We start from the raw sequence: 26044 nt of genomic DNA on the forward strand, positions 1-26044 counted from the left end.
ATTTTTTTTTTAAACGTCACTAATAAATTACGTTCCATTTCAAGTGTTATGCATGACCTTGTTTAAGACAATTGCGCGAATGTGGTATGACGTTATTTTGTGAACGTCCAGTTTTCATGACGTCCACATTCCACAAATTCGTATATATTTTGTATGTACTATGTATTCCAATTTTTTTAATATATAAAAGGACAAAGCAACAAAATCAAACTGACCAAAATTGAACATCTTTATTTCTAAAATAGGGCATTACAAAGGACAAAACGTATGACCATATAAACAATTTTCCCTTTTGAAAAACTTGAGATGTTAAGGCATGCAGAGCCCGACTTTCCAAAGCTCAATTTTGTGCATGTTTTGGTTAAAAGGTCCCATGAAATGGCTTGTGTCCTGGACAATTATTGCATATTTGTGTATGAAAAGTCCCTTTTCATTCCCAATGTGGTCTTCTTAAAATGGCTTTTTGTTTCATGACAGGGAAAACTTGTAGAAATCAATTCCACCCTGTAAATTAACTTTGGGGTGATCCAGCCAGCCCCATGCGTATCACGTAGGATTAAACATATCTGAACTAACATCCAATCAAACTTATAACATGTCAGATCACAATGTGGAAACAAAACAAAACACTTCATGGAACCTTTACACGTGGTTAATGTCAAGCGAATCAATACAGCAAGATATTAGGAGGCCCACAACATTTTCACACTCGGTCCAGACAAGAATAAATTAATACCGAAGGTCAATACTGTTTCTCACTCCTATATTTATCTAACGAGTCAGCCGTTATCAACCTTAAAATGTACATGGGAACAGATATACATGGACTAATAATAACGCCACACGTCTAGCAGAGAGCGCTAACATCCTACATCATGTTACATTCAGAGTCAGGGAATGTATGGAAATTATCGTACCATTATCCTAGTGGCTGATGCTCGGGGGAGACATGTCATAGTGGAAGAGCGAGCTGTGAGCAGCCTCCGATTGGTCTAAAATGAATGGCTATCGTAACCACACATGCGAAAGAAAGGCACCTGACGGTGTTCAGCGAGAGCCAGGTCTACAGCAGAGGTGGACGGAGGGGTTGGAGAGGGATTAGAGGGGGGGGGGGGGGACGCAAACATTCTGATGTTGCACGACTGCCTCGACCAGCTTTCTTTGGTAGTTTGAACAGACGAAGGCCCATTGGTGTAGAGTGCTGGTTTGGTACAAAGTCTTCTACCTCACAACATAGCAGATGTTTCACTTGTCACCATTTTAAATAATGGCATGATGGCAACATCTCTAGGACAAAACATATTTTCAGTTGATTGTCAACCGCTTTTTGGAATTTTCCCCTAAAGAGGGAAATCTAGAGTTAAATAAATTAGATTTTAGGGACTTTTACACACGCATTATCTATTCTCTAGAGTGAAAAAGGTTAAGACTGTTTGGTAAATGATAGTATATCACATTAAAATAATAAAAAAAATATTCAAGGATCAAGTATTAGAGGTAAGTTATTTTCCGTTAGCCCTTGGACTGAAATGGCTGAACTCAACAGTAGGATGGGAAGACTGTGCTACAAACAGGCTCTAAAAGTGACATACAGTCAGTCAAAAGAAGCCAAATCCTTTAGGCTTTCCATTCCAAGAAAATTAAAAACCCACTCTGCATCCAGACAATCAGTAACTAGGCTAGAAAGTCAAGCCCGATGTAGATGCCCCTGAGGTGAAACGGGTCAAAGCTATTGGGTGATGCAGTTATCGCCCATGTCTTGTGCGTAGCGGTCCCGTATTACGTTACGTAACTCCTCCACATCACGACGGAGCTGTTGTGCTTCGACCAGCTTTTTGTGTAGCACCTCTGGACTTATCCAGTCCTCATCGTTCTCCGCCATTGGTATGGTTGCTTTAAAGAAAAACAAGACACATTATATAAATACTGTACTTCTAATCACCCACATAAGCAAGAAAGTCCTAATATTCAAGCTTACACGTGAGACCTAGCAGCAGGGAGAGGTTGGGGTCTTGTCCCTGAGCCCTTTGCGTCAAAATGCTGCACAGGGAGCGTAAATCGCTGAGGCAGGAAGCGAGCTCCTTGAGGAGCCTCTGTGTCAGGTGAGCACCAGCTGGCTGCAGAGTCGAGGAGGCCTCATTCGTGCTCATCTGCTCCTCCAGGGTCAGGTTCTGCTCCATCAGGTCCTGGTTTTGGGAAGCGATCTGAAAGAAAGTGACATACAGTCAGTCAAAAGAAGGATGAGCTTTAGCCTACCACTGAATAGGTTTTCCGAAATTAAAGAAACTAAAAGATTATTCGCAAAGCAACTATCGAACCTCTTTCATGGCTACGTGGAGCTCAGACATGTTCTGCTCTTTGGCCGATATATCTGCTCTCAGAGCTCGGGAAGTGTTCTCTTCCTGAGATATCTGCACCTCCAAGGCCTGCAGAGGAAAACAAACATAAAGGTTAAAAGACGATGGTAACTAAGAAAATCATTTAGAAGGAAAACAAGTAGTCAATTACCTGGATCTGAGAACCAAGTTGCTCCATCATCCTATGTTGCTTCTCAATAACCTGCCAAGAGAATAGAGAGCTGTTGATGTTTACGTCATATATCTTATATGGTAAATATTGGTTTAAAAAAACAGTCCTTGTAATTACACGTTAATTTCTGGACTGTAGATGAAAACACAGCAGACCTTCTTAAATTTTTGCTGCTCTTCTCTTAAAGTATTGTTCTCGCCTCTGAGCTTCTCAATGTCCAGAGAGGGCAGTCGGGCTCCATCTTCAAGGCCCTGTTGCACCCGCTGCTGCATACTAAGGGAGATGTATAAAAGTATTGTTTCTTTCCTTGGACATTTAGGGTAAAGAGCAGAATACACACACAGTATGTACCGTACTGTATGTGTGCTTGCATTCATACTCAGTAATGGTGGTCAGCAGGTCTCTCTCCCTTCGTTTCTGCTCTTCCAGCTGTGCGTCCTTTTCTTGAAGTTGCGAGCGTGTCGCCTCTAAAGAGGCTTCCAGCTCTTTTACCTTATCTTGAAGCCGAGCTGCCTGCTGCTCGGCCTCTTGAAGCTATGGCAGAAACACATTTCTTATTTAACAAAGGTGGGGATAAATTCATGTTGCTTTCAGCTAAACCCTCAACTGCGCTCACCTCTTTGTTCTGGGTCTGGTAGTCCTCTAAGGTAGGCAGGTCAGCCAGATAGCGTTCCAGAGTCTCAATGCGCTGCTGATTCTTTCGTTTCAGCTCAGACTCCTTTTGACACTTCTTCTTCAGGTTGCTGATATGCTTGTCTCGACACTTAATCTACACAAACAGGTGAGAAAAATAAGTGTAAGAGTAAGAAGTAAGTCGAAAAGAACAAGGAGAGCCATTGTTGCTAGAAATGCTCTCGTGTGTAAAATGTCGGCATCACCTTTCATTCAACTTCCTCAATTATGTCAAGTGACAAGTGTACTGAGACTTATTGACAAAATGTGAGAATTATACACACTTGAAACAAATTGCAGCGGTGTAGTTGCTGTTTTCGAATGAAGCATCTATGGTGATTTACTGTAGTATGTACTGATGGATGTTCTCTTTTCATAACTTTTTGTGGTTTACTAGCTTGCAAAACACACATTAAGGAAGGAGGGTAAACACCAACCCTCTCTTCCTGTTTCTTCATCTCCTCTGTATGCCTCTCGCATGTCTCCTTCAGGCTGTCAGTCAGTCGGCGTGTCTCGGTCTCCACTCCGCCCAGCCTCCGCTCGGCCTCTGCCTTCTCCAGGGCGGCACAGTCTGTGCGCTCAGCAAATTGTGCCCTCAGGAACGCATTCTCCCTCTGAGCTTCCTGCAATATTTTCATGTGAGTCATCGTGAGGTCCTCACGGAAGCACAGCATGTGATAACAGGGATGGCAACGCAGGGCTTGCAGTGTGGTTTTGTTATAGGGCTGGTGTGCTAGTTACAGGGTTCGCCGATATGGCCTAAAACTCATATCATGGTATAAACGGCATTCCTTCACAGTAACAGTATATACAGTATTGCTTTATAAATTTAAAGTGTAAAAATTGTAATGAAAATATTTCTGAATGGGTTAAATAGTCCTTTGGCAAAACTAAATTGATTAGATATAAGACAACAATTAAAACAAAACATTCTATGATGCAAAGTAACAAATAACATTGCTGATATACATATTTAATATACTGTATATTAATATACGTTTGACCTCATACGCTCCTTGTGGCTGATTTATGCGGACACATACTGATTGATTTTGAGTTTTCAGACCTGCCGCATGTGCTTACTGTGTAGCAGTTATATTATTTTCTCTGTAGACACGTAATTTACATGCTAATTTGCCGTTCATAGTGGGTTACCACTTGGCTGTAACGCGGTTCGAGCCAGACTTGGTTTAAAATTGACTGTGGCACTAAAGAACGCTAGTGTCTCGCGACACTACATTTTACGTTAAGTTAGCGGTTAGCATGGCTTCTTCATCTTCTCCGGTTGTGTTTTCTTGCTGTGTGTATTGCACTTAGCTCGTAGTCCTCCTTTAGTGATAACTATAATTGTCAGAAGTATATCTTATTTGCCACCATGATTGGTCGGTGGAGTCAAACTCTATACCACAGGCCAAATTCATACTGATTATCGCATATACCGCGCACCCCTCGTGACTTACTAACCTGTAGCCGTAGCAAACATATATCCCCGAAGGGAGCGCCTCTGCCCAGGAAGGCTCCGTGGACCTGCAGCTCACTTTCCCTCAGACGCTGCTCCAACTGAGTCATATGCTGCTTTTGTCTGCACAAACAACGTTATCCAAGCATTAATAACACATTCAACTACAATCTGGGAGGCATACAATAGTGCTTAAACTACTGTCCCACACGTTTTAAGTTTTGATTCAGATCAGAAATAAAGAGGATAAATTGCTACGTTCCAGGATTCTTAACGCTATAAGGCAGCATGGTTAGGGTAATGTTAACCAAAGGAGGGTAGTAAAACGAGTGGAAACACTTGCCGCTCTATTATAAGCTCCTTCTCCTTTAGCAGACCTTCACTGGCTTTCACCAGAGCGTCCCACTTGCCAGACTCCGGGTGCATGGCTGTGGGGTACAAAGACGGGTACTGGCCCACACCAGCACTCAACTGTGAAAGAGAGACATAAACGGCACAATCAGATTGACACATCATTTAACTGAGAACAGATTGTCATTTGCAATGCCGAAATGGTAATTGATTATACCAAATATGATACTGAAATACAATACTTAATATTATTATTATTATATCATCTTTTCCAACTGGAAGATGAATTCAACAGATTTTTGTTTTAATTACTATCAGTTTATCAGAATGATTTTGGGTTTAACTGTAAATACACACTGGAGATAAAAAATCTGAAGATTTACAAAACAACACATGTTGAGGCTACAACACTACGAAAGACTACGAAAACAGAGTGAATTCTCAAAATCAATGTGCAATATGTGCCACGCTTTTCCCAAGGCTTTCCCTAACAATAAAATCATGGGGGTAAAGTCTTTCTAAGAAGGGATTTATTATTAAGTTAAATACGTGTCTAAATCAATTGGCAGACTAATTCCACTGCATTTTACTTATATCATATCCTGCTTTTAAATAGGCCAATAAGTCTGTATGCCTCCAGGCTTTGTGTACTCTAGCTCAACATTATTTTTCCAATGACGAGCTCGGTGTCTGTCCCCATTTCATGTTCCAAAAACAAGGGTGTTCCACTGGACAATTGTGATGACCCTTTATCACTCTGTCATTTCATGGAAACCACAACATCATTTGTTTTGACAGGTATGAAGCCTTGTATTATTAAGTGGGCCAATCTAGAATAAAAACATACCTGCATTTGTTCTACTTGCATGCGTATGCTGTCCATCTGTTGCTTATGTTGTTGCTGCTGCTGCCAGCCCAATATTTCACCACACCGGTCCTGGCGTAAGGGATCGTACGCTTTGGTTCCCGCATGTTCCCTCAACAGAGCCTGTGTCTGTAAGCTAAGAGGGCTTGCATAAACGCCAGCAGGCTGGCTGGACCTGGGATTAGAGGGGTCGTTGGGGATGGAAACTCCGGGGATGGAAACTCCAGGCCTGGCCTCTGGAAGAACTTTATAGTTGTGCTCCACGCCTCCTCTGTAAGCCTCAGAGGCACAGTCAGAGTTCTCTCTAATCCCTGTAGTCTGTAATCGGAGTCTGACATCAGGACATAAGCTCCCCAACAAGGCCGACTGGTTCATGGTCGGTTCCACGGCAGGCGTGTCAAACCTCTGGCCCTCATCCATCCGTGTGTGATCTGTGGGGAAAAGCGAGTGGTCCAGCCCATTAAGAAGGCTTCGATACCGGCTCAGGCAGTCTGACTTTGGCCCAGAGTGCTCGCTTCCCATAGAGGTCTGGGCATCCAGGTTGGGGGAGGATGCTGATTTGGAGAGACAGGAAGATTTGGAGGTGGAGCCACTGGATGTTCTGGAGGTGGAAGAAGATCTGGACTCTTCCTGGACGTTTGCCTGGGACTTAGAGGCCAGGGCTCCGGCCGTGGATGGCATGACATGTGCCGTGGGTATCTGGATCTGACTTCGAATGGGCTGGAAAGAGGGACTGCTCCTGGAACTGCAGAAATCTGCAACCCAATTAAAAACGGGTAAAATTAGCAACACATTATCTGACTGTTCCATATACTGATGTACAGAAAAGGATCAGTGCAGAATACTGAGAGCGCGACGGGCTATTTGCACTATTTTAGTAGACGACGCAGTCAGTGTCTGTGGGTGGCCTACTTTGTTGTTGAATAATCAACCATCTTCAAATGAAATACAAAGCAACACAAACACCACTGTATATGGTTTGATCAAGCTTGTATTCAGTGTCATGTGCAAGGCTGTCACAGTTATGCAAGAACCAAGGTACACCCTCTGATTACTCATGTACGCACCCAATTTACACCATAAACCATTACCCAAAAATGCCTTCACCCAGATCTGCACATTATGCAAAATAAAATATTGCTAGATAGTAGCTCTACAAACCTCAGAGACCTGTTCAAGTCTCAAAAACAGCAGGTCATTACAAGGCAACAAGGACATTCGTTGCATTGTATCGCTGAGCCGAGCTGAGCGGCAGGACACTTTAAATCCAAAAAGACGTCTGAGGCTTGCATTTCTCAGCAACAGTGAATCACGCGAAGAAGCCAAGCTGACAGCGACGCAGCGGGCAGGCCTTGTGCCCAAAAGAGTATTGTCCTCAGGCAGCCTGTGCCCCACACTGAGCAAAACACATCTAACTAGGCAAACACAGGAAAGGTTAGGGGTATTTATAGCGCACCTCTCAAGTTACAGAGTGATCTGTGGGTGACGCTTATTTAAGCACCTTTCCTCCTCCCACTCCCAATAATACATCACATGTGCACATCGACATTCAAAGCCCAAATGGGTTGTCTTGTTTAAACCGCAGCTTCCATAAACTACAAAATATATGCAAGCACTATAAAAAGGTATAACAATAAAAGAGTGGAAAATAAAATGGCACAAGCTTTCACCATTAAACTACCAGTGTAAAATAGGCCTCTAGGGTTCCTGATTCGTGACTGACTAGAACAAGTCTAAACTTCTCTGCGAGATGTTTGCTCAACACACATTCCTGCCTTTGTGAATTATGTAATATAATTACTTAGCTTTCAATGTCAAACATACTATTTCATACTATACTAAACCTAAGGCACCTACAATAAAAACAATAATTAAAAAAAAAAAATAAAAAAAAAGGCTTTTGAAGAAAGATTGTTGTCATTCTAATCATGATACACACCGTTTTATTTGCAACAGGTCTTTACTGAAGTTAAATTTGGACTTAATTGTCACGTTGCTAATCTTTGCTGTCAGTTTAAGTGGCATACAGGCTGAGCCAACACTAGTATAGTGTTCAACTATTGTAACAAAACTAACTAAACTACCCCCACACATCTGACAACAATGTCCAAAGCTCAGGCAAACCTGTGCAGACACATCACTTAAATTACATTGACACGTTTAATGAGGCGCTACGCCACCATTTGCTTTAAAGAAGCTTCACTCATGCTGAGAATGTTGACATTGTATGAAGCCTGAGCTGAAGAGGTGTATCCAAAGTTAACGTTGGAATTGAGAACATTCAGTATTTTAAATCATCAATTAAAACGAGCTTCAACACACTACAGCGAGGTCACTCAGGATGAACCTAAAATGCACTATAACCTTTACTGGAGAACTAAATTTGACTTCTAAACTTCTGAAAAAATATCATCAAGGTCATCAGCAGGTTTCAACAGATATACAGAGATACCGGAAGAGTCACAGAAAGGCAGAGAAGTGGACATCCTTGTTTAAAAAAACAAACAAAAAAAGTTGTGAATTTCACCATTCAGCTTCTTGTTAGAGAACAGCAAGTTGTGCAAGAAGGACCGAAACATTGAGCAGTTGGACATGGGCATTAAAATGTTTGGAGAAGGTTAAATTAAGTTAATATGTAATGGTCATAGTTCATTTTATATTGATCCTGAACTTTCACCCGAAAGCCGAATATCCCTACCTTTTTGTGAGTAGTGTTTACAAGCTACAAAAATAATTGCTGTGTGTACGTATTCAGCCTGGTTAGCAAGCTGGTCTACTAGTTTCTAGCATCTTCCAACTTCTCTGTGTTTTCCTGCTCTTGTCCATTTTCCTCAGCCTGAAAAGCTTTAGTCCTATTTGATACGATCGGTTTTAAGAGCTGGACTGAACTTTGATTCACGTTGCAAGTCAAAGTGCCCAATTCGGATTTAGTGCCCATTTTTTTATCTTTTAATGTGCATTTTCAAGAGACTTCTGCACCAGACTGCCATACACACACACACGCCACATACAAACAGACGTGACATTGGTTAGCAAGAACACAAATGTAAATAAACATTATATAAAACATTACACACTGTTTAGTTGCCCTGGACCGACATTGAAAGGCATCTGTCTCTGTTTTTATCTGCATTTGAAAGAGGCTTGATTTTTATCTGAAGACTTCTAATGCAATGGGGTTTTTTTTTTCTGTAAAGCTGCTATGACCCATATTCAAACTGTGCCATGTGGGAGTAAAAAAAGGGAACATTGGAATTGTGTCACTTGAATCATGTAGTTTAAATCCAGCCCAAACAAGATATTAGTAATATGCTTGTACCGCGACCCTATGATCCTAAAGCATAACACATTATTACTCTACTTTCACCTTCCGCTGCTTACTTGGTGCGGTCTTCACAGTTGTGACTGCAGATAGCGGAAGTGAAGGTAACTACAGGAAGTGGTCTGACGTAATAGTGGAATAAGGACTCTTTTGCAAAATACATATCCACAGAGGAAACAATAAGCAAAAGTTACCTTCTGTGCTGTCAGACGCTGACGTGCCAAGACCCGTGTCCCCACTGTCCGACGTTGCAGGCTGGCGGCCAAGACGACTCTGGAACTTTTCTGACATGTCCGGCGTTTGCCACTCCATGTCAGCAAACCGGGCTGTATGCATATTTATGAAACAGGACCAAGACATTAGAACAGTAGTTCTCAAAGTGTCACGTGGTACCCCCTAGTGGTACGTGAAAGAATCACTGAATTAAATGTACAAATTGCGCACAATGTTAATGACTTGACAGTGCATTTGTTAAGTACAGTTCAGTTGTATTCAACTTTTAAGTATAATACATTTGCATTCAATCTTTAGAACTGTTTATTTTTAGACATTTATTTTAGGAAAGTGATAAGTGGTGGCCATCTTTATGGATTTTTTTGTGTTATTTAAGTCGGGTTTTTCGGGCAAGTGACACCGTTTGAAACCAAGGTAATTTTGTCTCGTCGACTTGGAGAACCCACTGAATTTCGGGCCCGTACGAGCTTAGTAGTGGGTATTTTCAAATGAAACTGAGCCAATCGAAGAAGGAGTTCCCTAAATAGCAAATGAAAGGGCCAAGGAGATAAATTGAGAAATACGTAATATTATTCTCTCATTTGAAGCTGTTTTTGACCAGATTTTCTACAGGTGGTATCACACAAAAACGGTCCTCAATTATTATTTTTTTCAACAAAAACAACTCAATTTTCTAAAACCCATCATCCAATTTTCAAAATCCTTAGTACTTTGTACTCAGATTGGAGTGGCCATTCCAGCTAGACTCAGCATTTTGAAACTGCAATTTTGGGAATCACATTGCAATATATTTTTGTCATGTTGCTATGTATTTAGGTGCAATTATGATTTAACTTTTGCATAATAATATATTTTAATTGCATCCTTATTTAAGAACGTACTTTTTTTTATTTGATTATGTTCAAGCATAGTGATAATGTTCAATATTACAGTGGCTTACAATAATGTTACATATACATCTGCCTTGTTTTGATGAACATTTCACCCAATTCTGCAGATGTATTTTAATCTTGATCATTATCGTGGTACTTGGGAGACCCGAGTATTTTTTGGGGTGGTCCGTGGTGTATACATGTTTGACAACCAAGCTCAATCAACAACATACAGGAGACTATAAAAGGTTCCAAACCTACCAGATGGTTTGGATTCAATGTATCTCTGTGAGGTTGTCATTCCATACACGGCGTCACCTGAAATAATGAGGGAATTTTTCACATTGGGGGAAAAAAAAAAAAAAAAAGAAGACATTGGCGTCTTATCGCAGTTTACAGTGACAAAATCCATGTCCAACATTCAACACTGTTTACCCTCAAGTGAACGTCACAGGTGCTTTGGCTCTCAACATGACCCGATGACTCCCCTCCAAGGGACAGCAACGAAAATAACAACACGAACAAGATGTACCGTTACACAATCGGTTTCCAAAACACCGACGCCCCCAAAAGACTTCAGGGAGAGCACATATTAATGCCTCACGTCCCTAATGAACAGACGCAGTCAGCGATCTCATTCCATTAACCTAATCCTCTTTACTCGAGTCTAGCTAGTTAATTCATAAACCAAACGTGTGCCTAACTCGAGGGGGAAAAAAAAAAAGACAAACTGCACTAAAGACAGGCCAACCCACAACCACACGTTTACCTGAGTTACCATTTTCGACATTCTAACAAGGAAGAGTTATGGCTGAGTAAAATTACGACAATACTAGAATATGTATGTTGCTTGATTCCGACAAGGTAGCAATTGTGTACCAACAACACACAATGAATTGTGATGCGCTGCGTGGTTAACAATGTAATCTCGTTAATCCATGACGAATCTGTTTCCGTCCAACAAGCTATGGCTAGCACGCTATAGCTAGCTAAACCGACGCTCGTCAAGCTGCTCCTCGCGTTTGTTAACATCACCGCTAAAAATTTTTTGCTTATTTTTATTTATTTGATCGTACACATGTTGGCTCGCGACGCCGCCAAGCATCATCATATAGTTCCGTTTACCTTTCGCTCCTCATAGATGGAATATGTTCTAAATCTCGGTTTCGGGGTCGACAGCCGAATCAGAGGCATCCGCTGCAGAGGCAGTTGTTCCGCCGCCGCTGAGCCAAACTGCATCGCGCCGCGGATGACACACAAAAGCAGACCAGGCGAGGAGGAGCGCTTGTTTCGTGTCACAGCGTCGGCCGCCCAAGATCTCGTCCCTCTTGGTTTATTCGTTCGAACGCTACTTAAAACCACAGACAAGTAAAGAGTTGCCAACATTACGCCGGTGCGTACTGTGCTGCTGTTCATAAAAGCAGTTCACCCAAATACGGATCTAAAACATAGAACCAACCTTTGTGAAATTAAAATCACAAAATTTACTCCACATCAAGACACATATGGAGGTACTTTTTTTTTATCACACGCTAATGTTATCGATTCCGAAATTAACGAGCATGATGTGACAAGTTTGAGATATGTATTGTAATATTATTGTTTTGGCAAATCTTTTTCTAACAAAATAAGTAGGGAAGCAATCTTGTCTTTGTGGTTTTTTTTTTTATTACAAAACAAGAAAGAAAAGTCTTTGCAAAGAGAGGAAAAGGTACAGGTCTTACGAGTTGTCACCCCTAAATGAATGAAGCCCAGACAAAAATCCCCTTTGTTATATCGAAGTGAGAGAGACGGAGAAAGAAAACAAAACAACTATCTTTGTCCAGCTGCACTCAACTTATCTTTAGAGAATAGCAGCTAGGAACAATTAGTACGCACAGTATGACCGGGAGAGAGCCAGTAGTCACAACATAACAGTATAGCCTGTGAAGGTTGTATAAAACTCATAGAAGTAATATTTGGTATATATAAACATATATTTTCCAACACAGCTCCCCTCTTTTGATTATATTAATCTATTATTAATCACATAAAAAAGGAAAATTACTAAACATTATTACATCCTAACGACCTAAAGGTTAACACTAAATAATCAAAACATTAAAAGTTAATCCAAAATAATATTACTGTATATGTATTAACAAAAAAAAAAACAATTAATAGTTAAAATAATTCAATAAATAATAGTTAATTAACAAAAACAACCCTACAGTCATCCAGAAATTCACAACTCAGGTTTAAGAAAATCCTTCATAAGCGGGTTTTAAGTCAGTCATACAAAAAAGTTAGACTGAGGAATATGAATCATGGTCATATTTAAGTTGTCATTGTCATCCAAAGATGGGACAGGTGGCAAAAAAGACTGAGAAAGTTGAGGAATGCTCATCAAACACCTGTTTGGAGCATCCCACAGGTGAACAGGCTAATTGGGAACAGGTGGGTGCCATGATTGGGTAGAAAAGGAGCTTCCCTGCATTGCTCAGTCATTCACAAGCAAAGCTGGGGCGAGGTTCACCTCTTTGTGAACATGTGTGTGAGAAAATAGTCAAACAGTTTAAGGACAATGTTCCTCAACGTACAATTGCAAGGAATTTAGGGATTTCATCATCTACGGTCCATAATATCATCAAAAGGTTCAGAGTATCTGGAGAAATCACTGCATGTAAGCGGCAAGGCCGAAAACCAACATTGAATGCCCGTGACCTTCGATCCCTCATGCGGCACTGCATAAAAAAAAAAACCAAAAAAAAAAAACAATGTTTAAAGGATATCACCACATGGGCTCAGGAACACTTCAGAAAACCAATGTCAGTAAATACAGTTCAGCGCTACATCCGTAAGTGCTACTTGAAACTCTACTATGCAAAGCAAAAACCATTTATCAACAACACCCAGAAACGCCGCCGGTTTCTCTGGGCCCGAGTTCATCTAAGATGGACCGATGCAAAGTGGAAAAGTGGTCTGTGGTCCGATGAGTCCACATTTCAAATTGTTTTTGGAAATTGTGGATGTCGTCTCCTCCAGGCCAAATGGACACAAAGTTCAAAATCCAGCATCTGTGATGTTATGGGGCTGTGTTAGTAATATTATATAGTATAATTTTTTTGTCAGGGGAGAGGGGGGGGGGGGGGCGGGTGACTGAAGGCCCCCTTAAAATAGGTTTAGTGACTGACGCCATTGGTGCAAACAGTATAAAGAAATCGAGTAACAACTGTAATAACACAACAGCTTATTAAAAATAAAGTAACAACTTTAATAACACTTAATAAAACTGCAAATTACCGGGACTGGAAAAAAAAAAAAACCTGAACTGCAATATAGAGGGATTAGTGTAATATGTGTGGGCTGTTAAGGGGAGACTGGTGCTTGGCGGTTGTGACGTCAGCAAGGATTAAAGCGCAAAGGGACATTACAGTTTCAATGTTGGCTCAAGTTCGTCATGAATGGGCGTGATTTGTAGCCAATAGCAGCTCTTGAAGGAATGCACATTCTGTTCCCGTTCATGGGAATAAAGCAACTGAAGTGCACCGGCGACCGTGGTAGCTTAAACCACATACAATTTGATCGGTTTACCAAATATAAAACAATAATAAAACTACACACACAACTAACAACAATAATTGAGCCAACCTTTGAAAGTAGAGCCTACTTTGTGAAATAAAGATCCCAAAATTCAAACTAATTCATAAATAATAATAATAATAAATGACACATAAAGGCATATATGGAGCGTTTTTGTTGTTGTTGTTGTTTTGCCTTATTTATTGATTCCAAAATGAACAAGCATGTGTAACATGGTAGAATAAGAATCGACCCTCATTATGAAATAACAGGCGTTTTTGTAATAATGGACAAAGAATGAGAATGGCAAGGCAGTACTTTACTGCAGTTTGGTGTTATTATGTCTGCAATGGACACAATTATAAAGAATAAACAATGTAATGTGTCTGAGTTTGTCTATAAGTTAGAATAGTAGCATTTCTGGACTAAGGGACTAAGTTGCGGAGTAAAAGAACGTCAAAATTGTATTTACATTTTTGACAAAGTAGGAGTTTTCAAATGATATTTATTTTTATCAAACTTTCGACGATAATAAAATGGACCGGAAGTGAGGGTGTGAAGTAGCGGAACTAAACAAGTTGTGTTCAGTGGCACAGTTCACAGTGGGAGTTTTGCTTTTTTGCCAAGAGCTTTAAAGGAAAATGGTGTAAGGAGGTGATTTATGACGTTTTTTTTTTACGTCGACATTTCTTGGCGGGGGACTTTTTGGGAGAGGGAGTACAGTGAGCTCGCATACGCAGTCGTAAGTTGTCATCAAAAGGTTGCAAATAATAGCGTTCCCTTCTGGTGACGTTTTGTTTAGCTAGCTGCTAACGAAATAAGCCAACGAAAATTGTTAAACGACACCCATTTTCAAAACCCGACAGCTTGGTTGGGCACATATTCTGGAATATGAACAGATTGTTATTGTTTAGAAAGGTGCTGGTGATGTGCGGAGTTTATTTTAGGGCTGTCCGAGTGCTGCATTAGCTTAACAGCTAACGCTATCGGACAAATAAACTCGTCTTGTTGACGCGAGCAAGTTCCACGGTGTTTGCCAGTCCTCTCTAAAGTAAAGTCTGTCGATCAGCTAACGCTATATGGTATGTTTTATACCTAAACAACCATTTTTGTATATATCTACCCTGCCCTATTAAAAAAAAAAATGTTAATGTCTTTGCAGCATACACTCAAGAAGTAGAGACCACCCATCATCTGGGTGAGACCTGGATTCTCTTGCCCAACCCCTAATTTTTGTTTTGTGTTGAAGTCATGACTAATGTCAACATCACCAGAGATATCCTGCACAGGCAGATCCGGGTGAGTAATCTAGCAATGACAAGGACAACACTGAATACCCGAGTGACGCTGGTTTATTCAGGGAAATCCTGTATAATCTTAATTTTTAATTAAAATGTATTTATTTTTGGGCCGATTTGACTGTAGGACAAGAGCGCATCAGGCTTTCAAAGGTTCTATCATGTGACCGACCCCTTCATCAAGAGACTTGGCCTGGAGGCTGAGCTTCAGGTCAGATGCAACAAGTGCTTTGAGCATTCATCAATCAGAGCAGGAGGGTCAAACTTGCTTTCCCTGTATGTCACATCATAGTTGTGGTTACCCTCAGGGTGCCGGTTATAACAGTCAAACCAATGAAATGTAATAGGTCGTAACGGTGCACCAAAAATCATGTTACATGCAGTACTTTGGGTTTCACATTTGTTCCAGTAATCGAACAAAGTCCCAAAACAAATAAGGAAAGATTTAATAACATATAAATGAAACATCAACAGCTTAATTCTTTTCTCTTTATGAAAGTGCAACATCACTATTTCTTCAAATAGTTAATAAAAATAATATTCAATCGTCTTGAAAACAAAGAGAATCATAAAAAAGGGAGTTTTATGTCTCCAGGGGGTTCAGTGTTCAGAGTGGCAAGGTACAGAGGTGTGTGCCCCATTTAGAGAGAACAGACTTGTCTTCTGATTGATTGGTTTTTGGTTTCTTTTCTGTGGTCTGTAAAACCACAGACATAGGAGAGTTAGCAAGGCATCCACATCATACATCTATCATGTAGCATACAGCTGTCGTCGGGCAGAATCCTCGCATCTCCAAAACCATCACTTTTGAGGGAAACAATAAAACAGCATGTTTTTGAGCCATTAACACTGTATCATCAAAAGAGAGTGAGTCATTTTCAACACTTTTGGTCAATAATTTGTAATAATAAGAGACCCACATGGAGACTGACCAATAGTATCGATATGTGAAATTGACCAAATTTGGACATTCGCGGTTTCTGCCCGACAGTGACGATATGTAGCGTAGTGAGCCCAAGTAATATAAATCACTGTATTCAGCAGTTAAATTACTCATTATAAACAAACCACATTCACATGATGTTCACCATTTTATTAGCTATCTTACTAGCTGGAATACACGAGCACAGGCTGATGTGACGTCACACATGAGTAAAAGAAAACAAAATTATAAACCAGTGTTACCCAACATTTATTGAGCCAAGCATCCATTTTTATATTAGAAAATCTCATGGCCCACCACCAAACAAAAAGGGCACAAAGAGTATGAATACTGAAATAATGACAAGCTCATCTAAATTTGCTCACAAATTGACTGAGCCACTGTGAAATCACCATACATTGTTTGCATGGATAGATCAACAAAGATATATTTGTAATTAATCAGTCATAATTTTTGGACTAATTAGGTGGAATCGGATAATTTCCCACAGCACGTCTGTTGATCTCTCACAGCACACGAGTGTGGCACGGCACCCTGGTTGTAAATCACTGTGCTTAACAATAAGCACTTAACACAAACATCAGTAATTAATCTCACCTTTTTTACAGACGTCTATAAATGTGAGGGAATACAAGCAAATTATAACAGCACAGTTTGACTGTGTGAGCTATTAATAGCTGCACGGGAAGAGAATCAGACAAGTTCAATGGTAAAAGCAGTGTGAATTATTATGCTGCTAATGGCATTTGTTTTTACTTCTGCTCCCTCTGAAGAGCCCAGGAGAGAGAGGCTGCTAAATGCTGTTGGAAGTTGCATTTCTACCGCACTCGTTTTTATTGTACGTGCTGCACTGATATTCACATTTGCCTGATTATTCACATTTGCCTGATACCATTTCCAATGAGTTAACAAGTTTGACCTGGTGCCAAAAGCATACTACGAGCCATGATGTCCGCTTACCAAAAGCTTAGCTGCACTGTTTACGGACTGAGCGTGCGGATAGAGCGCAAGGCTGTTAAACTTCTCGTCTTTTACATACATGCATAGTTTTTATGGCTAGCGTTGAACACAAGTCAAGGAAAAACTGTGGCAGACTTGCGGAGGCCACATAAAATGATGCGGAGTACCAGATCTGGCACGCGGGCCTTAAGTTTGACAACTGTACATCAGCAGTTGTGAGTGCAAGACTGACAGTTTATTCTTTTACTTGTTCTGTGTGATTGTGCAGGGCCACACAGGCTGCGTGAACTGTTTGGAATGGAATGAACATGGAGAGTAAGCGAGAACTCTTTCTGAACTATACTGAAATTACTTAATTTCAGTTTCATGAACAAATGAAAATACAGTAGTTTGGCTAATCTGGAAGCTCGGGTATCAAATTTTGTGCCCTATCATGTGTAAATGTGTGTTGGTAGGACAATTAAAATCCTTGAAACCAAATTCTTGTTTTGCCTTTGTCAGTCTGCTGGCCTCAGGCTCGGACGATCAACATGCTATCATCTGGGATCCGTTCAGACTCAAGAAGCTTACTACTATGCACACAGGCCATGCAGCAAACATATTCTCTGTTAAGGTAAGAGTGGTTCAGTCACTGGGGCATGTGGGGAAGTTGATAACTTTGTAATGTTACAGTAGGAGGGTAACATTGTGAAGAGTCCATTCAGTCATCATCCGTGTTGTCTGACTGCTCCTTTCAGTGAACCTAGTTATGACTCCTCTAAAAAATGTGACTTCAATGTCAAAACATGCTAATCTGTAGGGCAGCACAAATATTTAAATACAGTGGATCCCATCATACTCACGGTTAGGCACCTGCGGTTTCACCAATTTGCTGACATTTCTTTTTTTTTTTTTCAATTCTTTCTAATTTCCATTTTTCCCGGCATTTTTTTGTCTTTTTTCCCATTTTCCATTGTGTTTCTTCTTTTTCTTTTTTGTGTTCTTTTTTTTTGGGGGGGGGGAGCATCCATCAAAAAAAATAAAGAATAATTTTTTTTTTCTTAATGAAATTATAATGGGCGATGAATTTTTCCAATTTGCTTTCTGGACCCTATTCCCCACAAATAGCGAGGGTCCACTGTGTTCCATATTGCAGTATGTTCAGGAGCTGCAGTAATTTATAGAAATTACAACAGCATCTAAAGCATTGTCATACTTCTGAGCCAATCATGTGGCACTTGTATATTTAAATTTGTGAACATAAATGACCATACGACTAAGTCATACAGTAATCTGGCAATATCACCATTTTCTTCCTCCAATGAATCTCTTGTACATAGGGTAGCGCTGTTGGCCATTTACTTGTTGGTCAGTTACTTGCTAGCAAACAATTTGTTATTCAAGCTGTTAGGAAAATGCATGGATAGATGTTTTATTAATTCTTGAGTTTAACCTACAGATAGATCCACAATAATCTTAGCACATAAGGAAAGTCTTGTGAAATAATAGGATGTACATACTAAAGTTGTTCATGTAATAAGCTGGCCAGGTATTTTAGTCATGTTGAGTTGTGACAATACTGGGATAAGTGTTTCATTGATATTAGTTCCTGTGTAGAAGAGCAAATCCCACCTGACTGGGGAATGTGAAGAATGACACACACAACCTTTTTTTAATAATTATGTAATGTTAATTACAGTGCTGCACGAGTATCTTTTAGTCCTATAACTTCTGTAGAATATGAATTTTTTGACACCTCGTGCAACCCAAATCACAGATCACCAGACATAATGTAAGTAAAATGTTAGACTACCTTTCACAGAATACGAGTCACAGTATGACAGTTTATAATAATAATAAAGCATGTTAATCTATTATATAAAACAAACAGTAAAATATGTAAAGACATACAAAATTGATAAAAGGTGCACTAACAGCTTATTGCTTGTCAGCGGGTCAGACGATGGCACTAACAGCTTATTGCTTTGTTTCTCCATGCAGTTCCTCCCTCACTCCGGAGATAGAATTTTGATAACTGGCGCTGCGGACACTAAGGTCCACGTGCATGACCTGACGGTGAAGGAAACCATCCATATATTTTCTGATCATACCAACAGGGTTAAACGCATCGCCACAGCGCCAATGTGGCCCAACACCTTCTGGAGTGCCGCGGAGGATGGCATCATCAGGTTAGAACCCTGGCAATTATTATTATTGAAGATGTTGTGCTGATTTTTTTTTTTCATACAGTACATATGCTCACTTCTCCCTTGCACATGCAGACAATATGACTTGCGGGAGAGCAGTAAACGCTCAGAGGTGCTGATTGACCTGACAAAGTTTTGTGGTCAGCTGGTGGAAGCCAAGTGTTTGGCTGTCAACCCACGGGACAACAACTACATGGCCGTTGGGGCCAACGGTCCCTTTGTACGTCTCTATGACATTCGGATGATTCACAACTGTAGGTGGGTTGGCTCTCACTGCTCTCATGTACAAACATTCATCCACCGCTTCATGTCTGAGTTTACAACTTGGGTGTAAAGCATTTTTGAACCCCTCCCTAAACAGGAAATCACTAAGCCAGTACAAGCCATCTGCTGTGCGCACATTCTTAGAAAATCAGAAGCCCATCCCAGACAAAGCTGTGCAGTATTACGCTGCAGGTACTGATTTTCATTGATCACTCATATTTATAGTTCAATACAACTTGACTGTTTTGGACTTATTGGTGTAAAATCCTCTCTCTATCTGTGTGCTCCTTGCCTTCCTGTTCAGGTCACCTGTCAGTGAACCTGAGTGACTACAATAACCGCCTGAGGGTCTTGGTGGCCACTTATGTCACTTTCAGTCCAGATGGAACTGAGTTACTTGTCAACATGGGTGGGGAACAGGTAGAGCCGCTCTACTCAGGGCCATACATAGTCAGAAATCAGTACTGAAAATATGACTTTTTGTTTTTGTATGCATTTACTCATCTCTAGGTGTATCTGTTTGACCTGACATCTAATCAAAGGCCATACACTTTGCTGCTTCCACAAACGTGGCAATCATCACCAGGTGGGTCTGCGCTATGTGTAGGTTACAGTACAATGACAAGTCATTTAATCTACGCTATAATTCAGTAGTACAGTAATTCCTGAACAGTCATGTCTCTCAATTGATATTGCTAAAAAATTTTTGTGAATCTGGTATCTGCGCAACCTTCTTCTGCATTCTGCAAAACGGGTCGAAGCACTTCCTCGCGGTTCGGGTGAATGGCGACGCGGGCCGTGACAGCAACCGTAGGGACTTTAAACGTCTACAGTGTCTTTTTTTTAACACAAGGTGTCTCCACAGAGCCACCAAAGAATACAATCATCGATCTTTAGGCTTTGTTCATGTTTACGTATGTCATATCATATTTGTATCAATAAATGATGTACCTGTACTTAACTTTTGTCCGAAGACACCAGCCAAAAAGAAAACGAAATGTTAGCAAGTTCGGCTTCAAACAATCATGTAATCAAACTGTAGTCATGCTCGTTAGCATAGCATACACAGGAAGTCAGCTATACCGTTTTCTGGGTTTCATCACGTGACGTTTTTCTTCATCTTAAATCATATCTTGGGTGTAATAAGAATTTGTGTTAATGTACAGTATATATCAATGTTCTTTTTTCATATAGCAGCTCAAAGCAGCTCGGTTATCGTACGATATATCGGATATCAGCCGGTATATCTGCTTTTTTTCAGTCCACATTGTTGTTATCGGCCCCAAAAATCCCATATCGGTCAGGCTCTAGTTTAGACACATCTCTAAACTGACAATTACTCAAATCTATGCTTCTGACTCTGTTAGTATAACAGTTTGGGGAAATAATAATGGACGACACTTATATAGTGCTTTTCTAGGCAGTCAAAGATGCTTCACAATTACACACATTATTCATTCACTCCTCAGTCACACTACTACTTTGTGTAGCCACAGCTGCCTGAAAGCATGGCTGCTGTTCTGCACCTACAGCCCCTCCGATCAGCATCAAACATCCAAGCATGTTCATTTGTAAGCAATGTGGGTTAAGGTGTCTTGCCCAGGGACACGACAACGACATGGGTTCGAGCTGGGATACAAACCGGCGACCCTCTGGCTGCAGGCCATACTCTGCACAGTTCATAAAGGCACGCATGGATGGAAGAACTCGACAGCCCTGGCCTCACCCCCAGAAAACACTTTTGTTATGAACTAGAACAGAGATTGTAGCCTTGAACCTCTGACCTCACATATTGTGGACTGCACAAAAATTCCTGCAGACAGACTTCCCAGTATAGTGTCAAGTGTCATAGCTGGAAAGGGGGAGGAAACAGTTGTCCATATAGAGAATGTAGAATAGCTTTAATGTCGTAAATAAGGTAAGTAAACTGGATGTAATGTATTGTTTGTGGATTCTAGGAGATTTGCGGAATGGGAAGACGACCAATGGCGTCTCCAATGGAATTCATTTGCCAGCCAGCCATATTGGATTTACCCAAAGCAAGATGCAACTGAAGTAAATATTGACGCTGTCCGTTGACTTCTACACATATATTTTTGTAGCAATAATTTTTTTGGCAGCAAAGTATATTATAAAAACATAGGACAAATGATTGTTGTTAGAATTACATTCTGTCACCAACATTATAGTATGCAAACAAGCCCCAGTAAGTACTGTAAGGTCTTCTGTCCTCACTGTTGTAGCTCCACTGATCTTCCTCCACATTTGGAAAAGCTCAAACAACAAGCAAATGATGCATTTGCACGGCAGCATTGGACACAGGCCATCCAACTCTACAGTTTAGGAATTCAGCATTCCAGCTCTAACGCCATGCTTTATGGAAACCGGGCTGCAGCCTACATGAAGCGGAAGTGGTAAGCGTCATTTTATCTTGAGACGTGATGCTATATCCTCACATGCAAGAGTCATCATCTTCTATGATGTCCCAGGGATGGAGACCACTATGACGCACTCAAGGACTGTCTAAAGGCACTGACTCTAAACCCCGAACATCTGAAGGCTCATTTTAGGCTTGCACGGTGTCTCTTTGAGCTCAAGTATGTGTCTGAAGCACTGGAGTGCCTCGATGATTTCAAAGAAAAGTTTCCGGAGCAGGCGCACAGCAGTGCGTGCGACGCATTGGATAAAGATATCAAGGCCTTCTCCTCAAAGACAGAATCAGGTGGGTGAACTAACTAAAACTCAGCTCGTGTAGTACAAAACAATGCTGTCCCTTGTTAAATGAATATATTGCTCATTTATTGTCATTTCCTAAAACTAAAATTGCCATCAGCAGAACACAGAACTCTGCCAAGGTCAAACAACCCTAATTTGCTTCTTCACCTCATTCGCCTTCACCCCCCCCCAAAAAAAATGCATTATGCACTGAAAAATTATGAAACATGTATAAAAATCTTAACAGAAGTCAGACAAAATATCAGATTTGTATATTTATACATACCAAAATTCTTTCCCTGGCCCAAACCCCACCACAAGTTTTGTCATTTTAAGTAAGCCAACATACAGTGATGAAACAATTCCTTGCTGGGGGCCAATAACAAGTGCTGTATTGTTTGACAGGAAATTTCATTGATTTGAGTGTAACTTTTAGTCATTTAAATATTATTAACTTTTTGGGGAACTCTGCAAAGAATAAGTTGTGTACTTTATTTTTATGTATTTACATGTACAAATGATTTTATCAATAGCAATGCCTATTATTGGATTTCCATCAGTTAATGTTTTTATTTATTTGTATTTTTTTAAATTCCCCACTAGGAGAAGAGTCCAACAGCTCTCTCCGATTCCATTCGTTTAGCTGGAAGGACCCCATCCTTAAGGATGAGTTGGTTTTTAGAGAGAAAAGCTTGGACTACAAGCACAGATACTGTGGTCACTGCAACACCACCACAGATATTAAAGAAGCCAACTTCTTTGGAAGGTAAGTGATGGGAGCTCACGATGGCCAGCAGCTCTTTCGATAGGAGAATGGCTTGTTACTATTGTTTATTGAGTCATTCTGATTCCAAACCGTTCCTGCTCAGCAAAGGCCAGTACATCGTCAGCGGGTCAGACGATGGCTCGTTTTTTATATGGGAAAAGGAGACGACAAATCTAGTGCGTATCATGCAGGGAGACGAGTCCATAGTCAACTGCTTGCAGCCTCACCCCAGCTACTGCTTCCTGGCCTCGAGTGGTATTGACCCCGTGGTTCGATTATGGAACCCTAGACCAGAGGTAAACAACTTGTTTGGATTAATATATGTCTCACCATAATACATCACTAAAATATGATAATTCACAAATTATTATTATTATCACTATTCACAAATTCGCTTATTTGCATTCTTTTCTGTGGAACCTATAATCAACTATTTGCTGAAAAAATTGGCATTTTTGTGTTTTTATAAAACACAAAGATGATAATAGTAAAGTATTACAGTAATTTGTTTCTGGCAAGTATGTTGAAGTGATACATCTCAACTGATAGACAAGCTTTGTATGTTGTTGACGAGCCACGTTTAGCCTGGGTTGTTAGTGGAAGCTACTTAGAGTCTTCGCCGTATGTTCATGAATATGTGCATTTCCGGCACATTTTTTTTCAAAATAGAATCATCTGTAAGCCATTGATTTTTAAACTTAATATTCTAAGATGAGCGGGACGGTGGACGACTGGTTAGAGCGTCAGCCTCACAGTTCTGAGGACCCGGGTTCAATCCCCGGCCCCGCCTGCGTGTAGTTTGCATGTTCTCCCCATGCCTGCGTGGGTTTTCTCCGGGCACTCCGGTTTCCTCCCATATCCCCAAAACATGCATTAATTGGAGACTCTAAATTGCCCATAGGCATGACTGTGAGTGGGAATGGTTGTTTGTTTCTATGTGCCCTGCGATTGGCTGGCAACCAGTTCAGGGTGTACCCCCCCTCCTGCCCGATGACAGCTGGGATAGGCTCCAGCACGCCCGTGACCCTAGTGAGGAGAAGCGGCTCAGAAAATGGATGGATGGATGGATATTCTAAGATGAATTTTAAATTATATTGAACTGTTTTAAGATGATAGTTTGTGGTTTTGCGGGTGTCAGTTGCTCAAGTTTTTTTTCCCTATTCGCGGCAGAGCTTTGTCCGCCCCTCCCCCAAATAAAGGGGGATTACTGTACAGTGAATATTAGTTTTAAAAAAAACAACAACACTTAAATCTAAAAAAGTCACATGAAAAACAGTACGTACTGCAGTAACTAAGCCTTGAAACGTGAGTCGATACCCTTGTAAACCGAGAACCTCTTGTACTACGTTGTGATATTCATCCCACAAATGCATGTTCCGTACATGATATAAAGGGAAGTAAACTGGCTTTCCAATATGAGAAAATGTATTGCCAAAAAGCATTGTTACACCACAGATATAACCAAATACACATTTCCCAACTCTGTCTGTTTTCAATTGTCTGAAAAGTATAACCTTTCATTAGAACAAATAGTTCTCCTCTGCCTCCCAACACTCATTCATCCCTGTTTCCACACAGACGGAGAGTGAAAATGGACGCGTGGTAGAGGACATGGAAGGTGCCGCTCAGGCCAACCAGCGGCGAATGAACGCGGACCCGCTGGAGGTTATGCTGCTCAACATGGGCTATCGTATCACAGGATTGCGTGGCGTAGGCCCAGACGGCTCTGACGACGACGACAGCTCAGATGGACAAGTGCAATGTAGACCGAGCTAAGACAAGCTGACGGCCATTCTGTAGAATGGAAGTAGGAAGCAATGCGCTGCGCCCGTTTCTGTTTGAGTCCTAATTTGCCCTCCTTTCCGACAGAGACACCAGGGTATCACGTCACATATCAACACTATGCATTGCCCTTATCCTCTGAGGGCTGGTGGAGATCTCTGCAGTGGGAGAAAGTCATATGAGTGTAGAGAGGCCATTTTAAACCACACATGAGCCTCTCAACTCACCCTGTGTTTCCAGGCAGACCTCCCTCAGGTTTATGTTGGGTGTTTAAGGAGAAATGCCCAATGACCTATTTTCATGTCAGTGTGGCCCCGCAGTGGCAGTGACCTCGGTGGAGGAGAATATCACAGTTGAAGGTGCTTTGTTGCATCTCTTGTTTGCCCTCCTGCAGTGTGCGCTCATTGCAGAAAAGATGCACCAGCCGGCTTACTGTGTGGAGCACGTCTTTTCATTTGGAGTTTTTGAAACCTAGAATGAAATGTCATTCTTCTGGTGAAAGTTGCATGTTGCAAGGATATGGACGAGCTTGGTATTTAGTTAACAAGCCTGGAAAAAGTTTTCTTCTGCCAAAGTTTGCCCTCCATCAGTCAAATGGCCAAGGATTTTTTTTTTTTTTTTTTTTTTTTTTTTTTTAGTCCCGAAGGGGGGTGGTTTCATTTGATTCGTTTAGTCAGAGTCAAAGTCCTCTTGATCTCAAATGCAATTTAGTGTGAAAATGTTTTTTGTCTAACTTGGACACGCTAATTTTGAGGATATGATAAACCAAGTATATTTGGTGACAACTGTTGTGTCTCTACCACTCATCCTTGGCTAATCTTCACTTAGATGCCCATAAACTGAATACATGTTAATGAATGCAAAAGTAGGCTTCCGTGTGTTTTACTTTGTTCATTGATTTCAGTTGTTTCTCTTTGAGGACTCATGTAGTCACATTTGTTGCAAACAGAGAAATAAACTTTAAATAATCATTAAAAAAAACCAAAAAAAATAGCTGGTGTGTCTCTTTTTTTTTTGGTCCTTCTGTAGTTATGTTAAATTGTTTGTGATTACAGTGGAAAAATTAACAGAGGTGCAGTACTGTTCAAAATAAATTAGGTTAGCAAAGATGTAATTAAGGTGAGGCCAAGGTATGAACTTTCTGGTATTCCACTCGTGCATCCGTGTCTGAGCCATTTTCTGCTTTTGCTGACTATGAGGCAATTTGTGTCCAGAGTATTTCACTGCTCGGGCGACCATTGTGCTATATATTGTACGATAACGAG

At 40.8% G+C, this 26044-nt stretch overlaps 2 protein-coding genes across 9 annotated transcripts; one reads left to right on the forward strand and one right to left on the reverse strand.

Annotated features, from left to right (window-relative positions):
* Nucleotides 1-211: 211 nt before the first annotated feature.
* On the reverse strand, nt 212-11606 carry cep85 (centrosomal protein 85). 3 transcript variants are annotated; one of them, XM_061674974.1, is made up of 14 exons: nt 11430-11606; nt 10566-10622; nt 9393-9524; nt 5859-6631; nt 5004-5131; nt 4666-4783; nt 3639-3824; nt 3146-3298; nt 2909-3063; nt 2685-2802; nt 2509-2559; nt 2319-2426; nt 1979-2204; nt 212-1893 (listed from the first exon to the last, which is right to left on the reverse strand). In XM_061674974.1, exons 2-14 carry the CDS (start codon nt 10603-10605, stop codon nt 1730-1732), a joined length of 2352 nt encoding a protein of 783 aa, XP_061530958.1. In that variant the 5' UTR covers nt 10606-10622; nt 11430-11606; the 3' UTR covers nt 212-1729. The 3 variants fall into 3 exon arrangements, with proteins under 3 accessions (XP_061530958.1, XP_061530959.1, XP_061530960.1); XM_061674975.1 differs by lacking the exon at nt 11430-11606 and adding an exon at nt 10740-10960; XM_061674976.1 differs by lacking the exons at nt 9393-9524; nt 10566-10622; nt 11430-11606 and adding an exon at nt 7038-9362.
* Nucleotides 11204-25755, forward strand: wdtc1 (WD and tetratricopeptide repeats 1). Of its 6 annotated transcripts, none has more exons than XM_061674980.1 (16): nt 11204-11815; nt 15028-15164; nt 15291-15374; nt 17335-17381; nt 17568-17679; nt 19047-19234; nt 19328-19510; nt 19614-19708; nt 19821-19936; nt 20027-20102; nt 21475-21571; nt 21760-21930; nt 22006-22238; nt 22835-22997; nt 23101-23293; nt 24576-25755. In XM_061674980.1, exons 2-16 carry the CDS (start codon nt 15117-15119, stop codon nt 24771-24773), a joined length of 2004 nt encoding a protein of 667 aa, XP_061530964.1. In that variant the 5' UTR covers nt 11204-11815; nt 15028-15116; the 3' UTR covers nt 24774-25755. The 6 variants fall into 6 exon arrangements, with proteins under 6 accessions (XP_061530964.1, XP_061530963.1, XP_061530962.1 ...); XM_061674979.1 differs by lacking the exon at nt 11204-11815 and adding an exon at nt 14453-14519; XM_061674978.1 differs by lacking the exon at nt 11204-11815 and adding an exon at nt 14520-14607.
* The last annotated feature ends 289 nt before the right edge of the window (nt 25756-26044 follow it).

The sequence above is a fragment of the Phycodurus eques genome, chromosome 4 (assembly GCF_024500275.1).
Source record: "Phycodurus eques isolate BA_2022a chromosome 4, UOR_Pequ_1.1, whole genome shotgun sequence".
Classification (NCBI taxonomy): domain Eukaryota; kingdom Metazoa; phylum Chordata; class Actinopteri; order Syngnathiformes; family Syngnathidae; genus Phycodurus; species Phycodurus eques.